Raw genomic sequence first — 13,025 nt, forward strand, 5'->3', positions numbered from 1 at the left:
TACCACACACACACACACACACACACACACACACAGAGACAGACACACACACACACTCACACACAGAGACAGACACACACACACAGAGACAGACACACACACACTCACACACAGAGACAGACACACACACAGACACACACACACTCACACACTCTCTCTCCATCCACTCAGCCATCAGGGGACACTTGGGTTGTTCCCACGTCTTGGTTATTGACGTGTTCGGGGACGAATAAGGTGTCTGGCCGGGATGGCCCGTGGTCCAGGGCCCAGGGCAGGCTGAGGAGACTGGTTCACGCAGTGTCAGGTGCAGCAGTGGGCAGTGAACGTGGGCCACAGGGTATGACGGACCTTCTCCAGGCTCCGGAACTGGGGCGACGGCTCCCTGCTCGTGTAACCGCGCCACCTGGCCGGGATCCTCTCTGAGCCGCAGTGTCCTGCTCTGTAACACGGGAAGGCCGGCTGCGGGGTCGATGGCTGGCATGGCCCGCGAACAGCTTGCACACCCCCGTGAAGCTCTGAGGGCGGGATGGGGGTGGGGGTGTCACTGCAAACCACCCTGAGGGAAGGAGGGCTGCGCTGAGCTTCCGGAGTCCAGAGAAGGGCCACTAGCCGAGCTGGGAAGAGCTCCGCCTGCTGCTGCTGAGTGTGGCCCCTGAGTGACGAACGACTCTCCCGGGTGTTCGTGTTTCAGCAGGAGACCAGAAAGACAGAACCGTGGGGGCACTCACGCAGGAACTGGGGGCGTCCTACACAACCTCATGTACCAGCAGGTGACAAGTGGGAAGGGAACCCGAGCTGGGACCAGCCAGCCCCGTGGGCAGGCGAGGACGAGGAGGCTGGAGTTGAAGGAGAGGCGGAAGCAGCCTCCCGGGGACAGGGTGCTGGGACGCTGGCAGGGGAGCCCGGGGAGCCTGAGGCAGCCCAGCGGGGTCTGCAGGAGAGGTGCTGCCCATTCCCAGGCGCGCCCCCACCCCCGCAGGCCTGTAAGCTCTGCTCCGAGATTTGGGCCCCTCGGCGGGAATGTGGGAATGTCACTAGGTCAGAGGCTGCCTGGGTCCCCCCCAGGTCATGATCCGGTAAGTCCCCTGCGGCCGGCTCACTCCTGGGCCCTCCCATGGCCCAGGATCTGCTTTTGCGTCTGCGGACAGTCTCGGGCCTTCCTCGTGGATCCCTCCCCGGGGCGCCCGCGATCCCAAAAGCTTCGTGCCCTGCACCCCACATGACAGGCCGAGCTCTCCCCGCGCCTCCCGGGCGGACTTTCCCTCCGGGGTCCCCGCCGTCTACGCAGCGCCTGCAAGCCAGTGGGTCGGCGCGGGGCTGCAGTCTGCGGCGCAGGCCCGGGGTCGGGCTGGTGCGGGGACTCGGAGCCCCCGCACACGGGGTTCAGCTCGCGCCCAGAGCCGGGGCTTCTCCCGGGCCGCGCGCTCACCTCTCCGCGTCCGGGACGACCCCCCGACGGGCGACCCCGGGAGGCTCCCGCGACCGGGCGAACGCGGAACACTGCGACCCGGGATCCGGGCGACCTCGGTCCGCGGCGACCCCCGGACTGATGACCCTGCGGCGGGAAACTCCACCGCGGCCTGCGAGCCGCGCCCCTGCCCTGTGGCGCGGAGTGGGGACCCGGGACGGCGCGGGGCGGAGCGAGAAGCGCGGCAAGACGCGGGAGGGGAGAGATGGGGCGGCTGGGCCCAGAGGGGAGACGCGGCGGGAGGGCAGCGTGGTCGAGAGGACGGGGCGGGGCCAGGATGGCAGGGGAGGGGCAGGAGGGCGGGACGGACGGCGGGGCCGGCCGGGGCGGGGTAGAGGCGGGTAGAGGCGGGACCCGGAGGGGAGAGGACGGGTGCGGGGCTGGGAGGCGAGGGGCGGGAAGGGGTAGGGCCCCAGGAGAGGGTCCGCGGCCCCTGCGATCGCCCCCAACCGCGGCCCCCGCGCGGCTCCGCCCAGATGCGGAAAAAGCGGCCGCGTTCACGCTGCTGCACTCGGCCCCGACCCGGACCCCAACCCCGACCCGGACCTGCGACCCCCGCCGGTGAGCGCGTCTGTCCCCTCCCCGAGACCCGCCCACGGACGGGCCACTGGGGGCCGCGCGCACCGGGCTGGAGGGCTGTCACACCCCCGCCCCACCCCCCATCGCCTTTGGGAGTTTGCGCCCGAAGTCCCGAGCCAAGGGCTCCCTGTACCCCCTTGGTGGCTTCTGACTGAGCGGCAGGGTCGGGCTCCCTGCTCCGGGCCCCCTGGCCCACCGCCCTGCCTCTGCCCCATCCCTCTCCCCATCCGGCTCTTCCCCTCTGCACCCCTCCCGTCTGTCTTTCCTCCTGGACCCCAGGCAGGTGCAGGGGCTTCGCGGCCCCTTTAACCTTCCTGGGGCGGCCAGAAATTCCGTTCCCTGAGCTTGTTTGGAGCTGGCTGGAGCAGGGCTGCCCAAACAGACTCAGAGGCAAGGCCGAGACTTGGGTCTTCCCCACCTGCAGCCTTGCTGTGGCCCCGGTGGAAAGCATCCAGGGGAAACCGGGGGCGGCTACTGACCTCACTGGGGCAGGACCCAATGCCTGGGGGCAGGCTTAGGTGGTTTGGGTGGTTTGTGTAGGGGTGCGTGCAGGGGGGAGACAAAGGTGACAAAATGACATCTTAGCATTTAATCAGCAAGTGGAGGACGTTTCCTTTGCTCCGGGAGGCTCTAAAGCTCCTGAAAATAAGGCTGGAGCAGAAGAGAGCAGACAGTGGTCAGGGGGTGGGGCGCGCCAGTAGCACGGGGTCAGAGGCGACCCTGGGGGTCGGCACACGAGTGTCCGAGGAGTCCACGCACGAGTGTTGGCGTGTCCCCACTGGGGTGGACCCTTCAGTCAAACTTCGGCAAGTTGCTGCCCGCCGGGTTCGCGGAAACAGGCCACCCCTTTTCTGTGGGACCCCAGCCCCCAACCATGAGCAGAGAGTGAACCGGGTCGCCCTCCCGCCCACCAGATTCCAGTGGGGCCAAGGGGAGCAGATCCAGCCTGTCTAGAAGAGACAGACAGACAACAGGAAGCTGGGAGGACGGTCAGCCCAGGGCCTGCATTGATTGTTTACTCTGGGAGCAGGTGTGTGCAGACAAGGGGAGGCTCTCTAAGGGCCCCCACTTAATGTGGGGCTTGGGCCCGACTCATTCCTTCGGGCGGTGCAGGTTTTCTCGGGAATCGTGGGGCCCCGGGGACCTGCAGGCCAGGCTTCGTTAAACATAGTGGAATCGTCTTGGGGCTCAGGTGCAACCCCAAACCCCCGTGTCCACCCTCAGGAAACCCTCAGCCCTTAGCAGACCAAGGAAGGCGGCGTTCTGGTGCACTTTACAGCAGGCTGTGGCCGTGGCCGTGGCGGGGTGGGCGGCGTGCTGCCGTCCAGGCCAGGGGCAGCGCCTGCTTCCCTGGCCCCCTCACCTGGTCCCAGACTGGTCTGCCCTAAGGTGTCTCTGGTCCCATCCACTCGGCCACGCCCTCTGCCCTCCTGACCGGGTCCTCGAGGAGGTCAGCTTTCTGTTTGTTCTAGAAGTTTCTATAACTTCTGAGGAGCTTTGATGGCCAGCTTTGGCTAACAGAGGCCTTTGGGTCTTGCAGCGGGCTACACCGTCTACGGATAAGGTATAGGATGCGAGTAAATCCACAGCTCTTCCCGCACATTTCCTGTTCCTTTGCTTCAGCCCCTCAAGAGGTCTCCCTGGGGGGCGAGGGGCTCAGGGCAGGGGCAGGGGGTGGTGTACGATGATGCAGATTTGTCCACTGTTGCGCAGATGCGTTCCTCGTTTAGCGAGCGGCGGAACTATTTCCTTACGTGTAGGAGGTGTCCACGCCGGTGTGGAAGTCTCCGGATTCCCACCCAGAACTTCCCCACCAGAATCGCTTGATTAAATTTCTGTCCACAGCACCGCCCTGAGGCTCAGACCGTTCGCTTTGTTCGTGACAGGAATTGCGCGTTCTGTTGTTGTTGTTTTTTTTTTTCTTAAGATTTTTAATTAATTTATTTGGCAGACAGAGGGGGTGGGGGAAGCAGACTCCCCGCTGAGCAGAGATCCCGATGCAGGGCTCAATCCCAGGACCCTGAGATCATGACCTGAGCCGAAGGCAGAGGCTCTGACCCCCTGAGCCACCCAGGCACCCGTGTGTTCTGTTTCTAGCAGGAAGGGGTTTGAAGAGCAGCTCAGGTCTCCACTCCTGGGAGCCTGACCACAGGCCTGGGCACTGTCAGACGACACCTGTCCTAGGGCGAAGCCATCACCACAGCGGTGCCGCGGTCACCGACCTCAGTTCTTCTCCCCGCCCGTTGATCGCGTGATGCGACCCCAGGACCCCGGCTCGGCTGCCTGTCTCTGCCCCGCCTGCGGTGCTAGAGTGGGGAGGCCCGGCCGGGAGGCTGGCGTGAGAGCATAAAGGAGGCAGGAGGCACGTCGCATTTACGACACTGACGTCCTGAAGCTGGTCACTGCAAGCCGGCGACGGCTCAGGGCCGGAGGGGCATCGGCCCCTTCATTCTGGCCTGTGCTCCTCCAGCTGCCCGCGTGACCTGGGCTCTCCCTGTCCTGCCGATGGCACCCAGCCGGGACCCTGCATCCACGCCCCGATCCTCCGTGAGCTCTTGGAGGGACGGTAGGAGACAGTCCTGGTGAAGGCTGGTTCCAGGGACGGGCCCACCCTCATAGCGTGGCTTGTCACAGCTTCGGGTCCTCAGGTCCATCCTCCGGGACCAGGTGTCGCGTGCTCTGAGCTTGTCAAGGCTGCCTTTGCACCGCTTCTCTTTGGCCAGGTCGGCGTCACGGGACGGCTGCCGTGGGCCCACCCTGGGGGTGTCCTTCCACCCGGGCCAGGCATCCATCCATTGAGCGGGTCATTACTGGGAACTCACGGTAGCCCGACGCCTGTCAACGCCGTGGGGACGCAGCAGCCAGGACGCACACGCTGTGTGTGAAGGAGCTTCGTCCGCGAGCGAGGCCGGTCGCGAGCACGACACTGGGAAAGCCGCCGCGGCCCCGCTGTGTGCTGGGGGTCAACGGAAACAGGGCGACGAGCTGGGAGGGGGAGCTGTGGGCGGCCAGGGCGCCCTCCCCACAGAGACAGGAGTGAGAGGTCCGCCGCGCTGAGCCTCGCCGAGAGCCTTGGGTGGCGGGAGCTCCGGGGGCGGCTCCGCTGTTCAGAGGCTGGAGGGGCAGCGGCCGGCAAGGCCAGCCGGGGAGACCGGGGACGGCGGCCGCTCGGACTCGACCCTCCAGACGCAGCTTCTTCGTGACAACACGCGCTCCCAGCGGGGGGGCGAGAGCTGTGGGGGCAGGGGGCGCGGTCAGTTGATGCCCCGCGGCGGCCACCTCGCTGTGGCAGTGAGTAGACACGGGGTCCCCCACCAGGCGAGGGCCGCGACCCCACTCAGCAGGGTTTCTGGGTGCCTGCTGGGCTCGCAGGCAGCTCTGTGGCCCGGGCTCTCAGGCACGGTCCTGGGAATTTGCTCCAAGTGCAGATTCCCGGGCCCCCGCCTGGCGGGCCGGGCCTGCCGCGGAGCTGCCGTGTTCCGGATGCGCTGGGGTCGGGCGCCCCTTAAGAGGCCAGATTGGGGCCTGCAGGACCCGGGATTCTGCGGAGAGCACGGTGGGGAGAGGCCCTGCGGGGAGCTGAGTTCAGCCAGGGGCCCGGGAGCACTGCGCGGAGGACGCCTGGAGAGCACATTCCTGGGGGGGAGGGAGGCCTGAGCCGGGTGCCTGCGGCATGGATGGCAGCTCGTGGGGGAGGATTCGAGGCAGGGCCCTGGGCGTCCTGCCCGGCCGCACAGGAGTCGGGCAGTGTTGGGCCCCACGAGCCGCTCGCCCCAGGGTCTCTGCAGCCTGCCTGAGGCAGGTGCGTGTGGCTTCGCGATACCGTGCTGGTTACTGCGAAGCGGCCTCGATAAGCGGGGAGCACTTGGGATGTCCTTGGTCCTGCCCACCACGTCCTTGGAGAGCTGGCCTCACACGCTGCTGGTGACACCTTGTACGTTGCAGGGCACCTTTGTCCTACTGAGGCAGTGAAGGGTTGGACCAGGGGCCCGCATGTGCCTGGGAGCCGCTCCCTCCGGGGCCTGCGGGAGTCGGCAGACCAGGCAGGTAAGGGGCCCCCGACCACCCCGAGCCCCAGCAAGCAGGCCGGACGCGAGGCTGGTAGGAAACCACGGGCAGCAGCCCGAGGCCCGGATTCCAGAGACAATCCGCGAGGCTTGGCTTGCGAATCTGCACAGTGGCCTCAGAAGCCACCCAGGGGCTCACTGCGTCCAACCCGGGCAGGTAGGTAGTGGTTCTGTTTTAGCTCAGGGCGTGCTCGGTGAGTACACACAGTGGGGCTACGTCCGTGAGCAAGGCTCCTTCCAGGAGCAAGAGCTTCCTTCCAGCAGGGAGAGAGGAACAATGAGCAGCGTGTCTGGTTACGCGCGGTGCTGTGAAGGACCGTGAGCCCTGGGAGTCCGGACGGGCCTCCCCGACAAGGAGGCCTGTGAGCTGGCTTCTGACAGCCCGGCAGACAGAGCCATGCTCAAGAACCGCAGATGCAACGGTCCTGGGGCAGGAAGACAGGGAGGCCGGAGAGCAAACAGGGCCAGCCCGTGGAGCTGACTTTCAGTCTCTGGCTTCTCCCCTGAGGACAGTGGGAACCAGGTTTGGACATGATCTGCCCCACGGTCAGCAGGGCTCCGGGGGCGGAGGTGTCAGGCGTGTGGGCAAGTCTGGAAGCGGAGACTTTGGGGCCTGTTGTCCTCGTCCAGGCGGGAGACGAGAGAGGTGCCGACCAGCCGCTGTCGGGGCGGCTCCGGCCGTGCTGTTCCCGCCGTGGGAGGCCTTTCGTCCTCCCGCAGACTCCTGCTCCCACACTGAACGCCAGGGACACCTCAGTCTAACGCGGAGTTACCCCCCTGCCCGCAAGGTGCTTTCCGGGACGTCTGGGCCCCGGGGGCTTTGGAGGGCCAGCGCTGATTCGGCCAGTAAGGATGAAGAAACAATGAAGCCACTACAAGCCGGTCCCCTTTGTCCCGTTGACAGGCGCAGGGACTCGGCCTGCGGATGGGTGAACAGCCCACCCCAGCTGCGGCTGCCGTGTCCCTGTGAGTCATGGAGGGGTGGGACAGCCCAGGCTCCCCGGGAGGGCACCCGTGGCCCGTGCCACGGAGAAGGAGGCTCGCAGGCAGGCCTCCAAGGAGCGGAAGTGAGCCGCCAGGCAGACAGACAGACAGACGAGGAAATCACGTCTGTCTGTCCCTGTCACAGATGGGGGTTGAAGGGTGGGGGTGGGAGGGAGCTCGCAGCTCCGAGGCTTGGCCTGTCTGTGTGTCTGTCTGTCCACACAGCACCCCAGGCCGCCTGCCCCTGCTCCCCGTCCCAGCGAGCCGTGCAGCCTCAGTAACCCGCTGTGGGGGGCTGGCCAGCCCCCGCCCCCTCTTGCAGCCCCTGCCGCAGCTCGCCTTCCCTGCCCTTTCCCGCAGCCCAGGGCACAGGCATCAGGGCTCTGCGGGGCTGACCCGCCACGCGTCGCAGCCAGACAGCATCGGCTTCAGACGGGGACCCAGCTTGTGAGCCTCGTCCTCTCATCTCCACCTCGGTGGCAGGGATGACGTCCTCACCCTCGCTCACCACCTCTCCGGGGGGGGGGGCCCTCTGTGGGACCCCTGCCGCTCTTCCCGGGGACTCCGTGGAGTGGGAGACCCACCGTCCTGGGGGGGCGTGGTTCCGGGCGCACCAAACACTGTCCACCGCCGCCGTCCTCTGGCTGGCCCCGGTGACCCCCGGTTCTGGGTGTCCTGCGTGGGAGGGCCCAGGAAGGTGACAAGGGCCACCGTCCACAGGGACTCTCCTGGAAACGGCGGGGTGGGTGGAATGAGGAAGACGTCTTACTTCTCCCCTTAAGTGCCGTGGCCAAGGGGGAGCTGACACGCGGTGTTGCGTGGACGTCCCAGAGGCTGGCGCTGTCCCTCCTCCACGGCAGGGCAGACCTCAGGGCGGGACGCGCTCACAGTTGGCCAGGCAGCCTCCACTCGCCAACGAGCTGGTCAAGAAGCTGATCTCACTGGCCACCCTCAACTCTGCCCCCACAGCAGCTCCGTGGCTGCTGGCCAGTCCTCATCTGGGGCTCTGCGGGGCGCGGGGCACCGCTGCCCTGGGGCTCGCAGTGAGGCCGCAGCGGCAGCAGGGGAGACGCCAGCTCAGGGAGGCTGGAAATCAAGCACCACCTTGTGGAGAAATGCATGATCCCTTCGGCACGAGGGCTGTGCTCCTCCTGTCTCCCAGGGACGCAGGGGCCGTGCTCCGGCCCCCGGCCTGGGGACAAGGGCACATCCCTGTCTTGTCTGCCACACCCGGGTCTGGGGGCCCCTGTGGGACCCGTGCCAGCGCCCGGGGCCCTTGCAAGCCCGCCCGCGCCGTGCTGCTGGGCCCCGGAGGTGCTTCCGTCCGGCTCACCTCACTCACGGAGGCCCTCGCTGGACAGACGGCCGATCTTTCTGATTCCAGAACACGTGTCCGCAGTGACTCATCTCTCTGAAGGGAGCCCTTCCACGAACATTCACACAAAAGGTACAGGCCATTGAGTTAGAACAAATTCAACGGTTTCATGCGTGTTTCTGAAAGATCCGTGCCCACCAAGAGACGGTGTTCCATGAAGGGGTGGGTGACCCAGGACCTCTGTCCCAGCTGGTCTGTGGTCCAGGGGAGACGGAGGCGGCCTGGGGGCCAAGCGGGGCCTGTCTCGGAGGCCACGGCCTGCTGGGGGGCCTGACCTGTGCTGTCTCCGGGAAAGAAACGCTCACATACAGCCTGGGCCTAGGGGCTGGTGGTCTCCGGTGCGCCCAGGGACGTCCCTCCCCAGGGCCCGAGGGTGTCGTGTTCCTGGGGGTGTGAGGTTGACAGGCCTGGTCCCGCCATGTCCAGGGGCCACGGGACCCCCACCAGCCCTGGCTCCGGAGAGTTCCTCGGCCGCCTTCCTCCCCCGGTCTGTCCTCTCGCTGTCGCAGATGTGCCCTGCTCTGTGCAGGGCTCTTGGGGAAGGGTGTGGCCCTGCATCCTCCTACAGGATGGGGGTCAGACCCTGCTCCTCGCCCCCGAGCCGTGTGTGAAGTCCCGCACGGCAGCGTCTGTCCCACAGAGCGGTCATCTGCGGCGAAGCCCGCCGCAGCCTGCCGCGAAGGTCGGCAAAGAGAAGAGGGAGCTGGCGCGGCTGGGCCGTGTCCGGGCCTCCCACATGCCCTGCTCCCAGGCTTTCGGTTTTAACAAAACACGGTCCCGTGTGGTCAGCACAGAGCCTCCCCGTTGCCCTCGTCCTCCTCTGGACAAGCTCTTCCTGCTCCTTCGGGGACAGGGAGCCCTGCCCGCCCCGCCCCAGCACGGCAGGTGGCCCCTGCTTCCCCAAGTGCTGAGCTGTCCCTTGTCCTTAGGAATGATGCTGCCCATGGGATTCCAGAAGGCTCCCCGCAGGTTCGGGTTGGAAATGCCATAGCCAGCCCTGGGCGGGCCTCCTGGCTTTCTGCACCTGTTTCCCTAGTAATAAAAGGAGCAAACCTGGGTGCCCCTGGCTGCCACTCCATCCTGGGAACAGTGGGAACGAGGGAAGCCTTGGTGAGGTGCTGTGAGGACCCCCGGGGCCTGCGGGCTGGGCGCCCCAGGGAGACGCATGGTGTGTGTGCACCGGGCGCAGGGGTGCAAGGGAGGGGACCCTGCACAGCCCTGCACCTAAGCAGTGTGACCTCTGAACGCAGAGTCCTCACCCCAGAATGCGTCATTGTGACCACAAGCAAACCCCTGCCGGAAAGGTGGGCCGTATCAGCAGGGCGTGTGGGTGGGCTTGGAGGAGAGGCCAGCTGTCCCGCGTCCTCCTCCGTCAGACTGTGTGCTCCGCACTCCCACACGCACACACACGTGCACGGCACGCACGCGTGTGCTCACACCACGCCTGGATTCTCATGTTTTTCTATGGTGCTATAACGTGCTGCGTATTTCAATAGCTTTCGGGGTGTGACTGAAATGCTGTAAAATACAGCGCTTTGACGTGAACATTTGGATGCATTTTAGCGGATCTGAGGTCCGCAACCCCTGCCCGCCCCGCCCTCCCCGTCTCAGGTGTCCCTGTGCATCGCCCCGGCACGGCCAGTCCAGGGCTCCCCAGAGCGCGCGCTGGGGGCCAGCGGGCCGGGCAGCCTGCTTCGGCCTCGGTTCCCGACCGCCCCGGCCGGACCTGCGCGACGTCCACTCCCCGAGCCGGGCGGGCCGGGGATCGGGGCGGGGCGGGCCGGGGGTCGGGGCGGGGCAGGCGCCCCCCCACCCCCGCTCCGGCTCTCCCCGCCCCGCCCCCGTGGACGAGCGTGGACAAGCGGCGAGTTTCCGGGGGTCTTGCCACGTTTCTGTTTTCCCAGGCGGGACAGCCTCCGCCTCGCTGCTAAGCCCGGGCGCTGGGGTGCGGACCGCTGGCAGGGGCGGGGGGCGCGGAGCCGGCCTTCCCGGGGGCGTCCTCGCGGGGCTCCCCGCACCGCCCTGGGACTTCAGACCGCGAGGTGTGGGGGGCGGGCGGGGGCTGGGCTCGGGCTGTCTGGGAAGCGCACCTGCGGGGAGGACGCCCGGTGTCCCCTTCCTCTCGCCGGAGGCGGTCGGAGCCCCGTCGCCCAAAGTCCTGAGACACGGACCGCAGCCCCGGACGCACGTGGGGCGCGTCCCCCCCGCCGTGTGGCTTCGGGACTTGAGCGCGGGTTCCCCGCTCCCTCCGTGCGCGCGGCTCCTCCGCGGTCCGCCTGCGCCTGTGCGCGCTTGTGGGGTCGCCCGCAGCCCCGCGTCCTCTCCGTGCGCCCGAGGCTGGTGGAGAGGAGCGCATCCTGCCGTCCTCTGCGGAGACGGGAGCCGCGGTGGCCGTAGTCACTGGGCCCCAGGCCCTCAAGCCCTGGAATCACGGAAACCAGCACGTGCTCCCTGGCGCTGTGGGCCTTGATGAAAGCGGTTAAAGCGCCCGCAGAAAGGCCCGTGTGGGATGACGAGCAGCTTTGCGTCCGCCCTGGAGAGAAAAGGACGGGGCAGCAGCCGTGCAGACCGGCTCAGCCTGGAGGGCCCGCGTCTGGGCGCAAGGGGCGCGGGGGCGGACTGGCAGAGCCTGGGCCAGCTCCCTCTCCTTGTCTGCGTCCCAGACCTCCTCACCCCTGCAGGGCGACAGCAGAGGGGACAGGGGGACCCAATTTCACAGGACCTGCCCAGCTGCCCCACAGCACCCCCTGGACGCCGCAGGGGCAGGAACACCTGCTCCCGCATCCCGTGTCCCAGGGATCTGGAGCCCCTTAGGGCGCTGCTCTCCATCCCCTTCGGTTCCGGGCCTGGAGTCACCCCTTCCTGGAGGCCGGAGTTCCCGGCGGCAGCTCACCCAAGCCTTCCCCTGCGGCCGTCTTCCTCACTGTGGGGCAGGAGCCCGCGACCCTCGGCCAGGGGCTGCCACGGGGGCTTCTGAGTGTGCCTGCAGATGGCGGTTTTGGGAACGGCGGTGCGGCATCATTCCACATCCGCTCCCTCCGTAGCAGGGGACCCTGGGGGCTGGACTGTGGGCCCCGATACTCCGGGTGCCTTCCTGGGGTCTGTGGGCCCTGCCCTCGCTCTCCCTGCAGCTTCTCCAGCAACCTCGGGACGATCCCGCTTCTGGCATTTGTGAGGTCGCCAAGGGCTCCTGCATGATCCTTTGTCCCGCTCCCTGGGGAGGAGGGAGGCAGTGTTGGCAGAGACACAGGGGCTATGAAGTGGTCCCCGGGGGCGTGGGGTCAGCTGGAGGCAGGGGACGGCGGTACCAGCCGGACTGTTTATTTGCATTCCAACGGGCGCGCGCCTGTCCGGCGTTCATGAGCTTGGACTTGTCCCTGCCCGCCTGGCTGGATCGCTGGCCCCACTGGTCTTCCGCTTACTTCCCCAGCCAGGAGCTCAAGACGCGCCCGGCCCTGGGGGGAGCTGGGTGGTACGTGCCCCGCCTGTGGCCGGGAGGACCCAACAGGTGGTGACGCGTGGCCCCGTCCCTGTGAGTGGCACACAGGCGTGGGCAGCTCTGCTTCTCCCTGACCAGTCCCCCCGCAGGAGGCCATGGAGGGGCCCATCCGGACAGCCCGCGTGCCACCAAGAGAGCAGCTGACGCAGTGACACGGCGACACAGCAAGATGACCACGGAGCCCAGGGACGTCGGGTTCTGCTGCCCACCCGGGAGCAGCTGCGGCTGGCTGTGCGGGTGAGCACGGGGGAGAGCTGGGGTGGGGGGACCACGGAGGGGACAATGAGGGGCTGTGGGGGGACAGTGGTTGTGACTGGGGGGGATGCTGGAGGACTGTGGAGGGAACAGGGGAAGGGTGGAGAGACTATGGAGGGACCTTGGGGAGACCCTGGGGGGACCGTGGGGTGGACCCTGGGGAGACTGTGGGGAGACCCTGGGGGGACTGTGGGGGACAGCGGGGGTGGACCCTGGGGGAACGGTGGGGGGACCATGGGGGACTGGGGGGGGTGACTGTGGAAAACTGGGGGTAACTGTGGGCGGACCTTGGGGTGTGGCACTGTGATGCCACAGAGGGACTACGGAAGTGACTATGGGGACCACGGGGACACCATGGGGAGACTGTGGGAGGGGACCATGGGGGACGGGCAGAGGCAACTGTCATAGGTCCCTTCTTCCAACAAGGTGATGATGTTAGGGAGTAGATGGCATTTTGTGGCACATTTTGCCCCAAACACCAGAGCTTTGTGGCGTTAGAAACAAGCACCTGGTTCTCGAGGCCCTGGGCTCTGCTCTGGACGAGCGGCCTCGGCCCTTCTTCCGTCTTCTCCATCGGCCGCGCCGGCTCCTGGAGCGGCCCCTCTGTCCCGGAGAGCTCTGGTACCCGCCCGCCCTCGTCTTCAGGGCGGCGACCTTCTTGGCCCTTCTGGAGCCCCGTCCTCCTCCCTTAGGGACGCCCACCGGTGAGGGCAAAGCCGGCGCAGGATGTCCTCCCCGCCTCAGCCAGTGCTGGGACTGCAGCACCCTGGCCGGGGAGGCCCTGCTGGGGCTGCCTGC

The 13,025-nt window shown here is 67.2% G+C and overlaps 1 protein-coding gene across 1 annotated transcript; it reads left to right on the forward strand.

The window, feature by feature from the left end:
- The first annotated feature begins 758 nt into the window (after positions 1-758).
- Positions 759-10,956, forward strand: LOC123941581 (spidroin-2-like). The gene is made up of 17 exons (XM_046004901.1): positions 759-942; positions 1,124-1,612; positions 1,945-2,029; positions 4,518-4,613; positions 4,906-5,083; positions 5,159-5,338; positions 5,420-5,603; positions 5,993-6,094; positions 7,324-7,375; positions 7,459-7,545; positions 8,261-8,412; positions 8,679-8,811; positions 8,900-8,960; positions 9,042-9,257; positions 10,085-10,259; positions 10,378-10,515; positions 10,784-10,956. Exons 1-17 carry the CDS (start codon positions 759-761, stop codon positions 10,954-10,956), a joined length of 2,685 nt encoding a protein of 894 aa, XP_045860857.1.
- The last annotated feature ends 2,069 nt before the right edge of the window (positions 10,957-13,025 follow it).

This window comes from Meles meles, chromosome 5 (assembly GCF_922984935.1).
Source record: "Meles meles chromosome 5, mMelMel3.1 paternal haplotype, whole genome shotgun sequence".
Classification (NCBI taxonomy): domain Eukaryota; kingdom Metazoa; phylum Chordata; class Mammalia; order Carnivora; family Mustelidae; genus Meles; species Meles meles.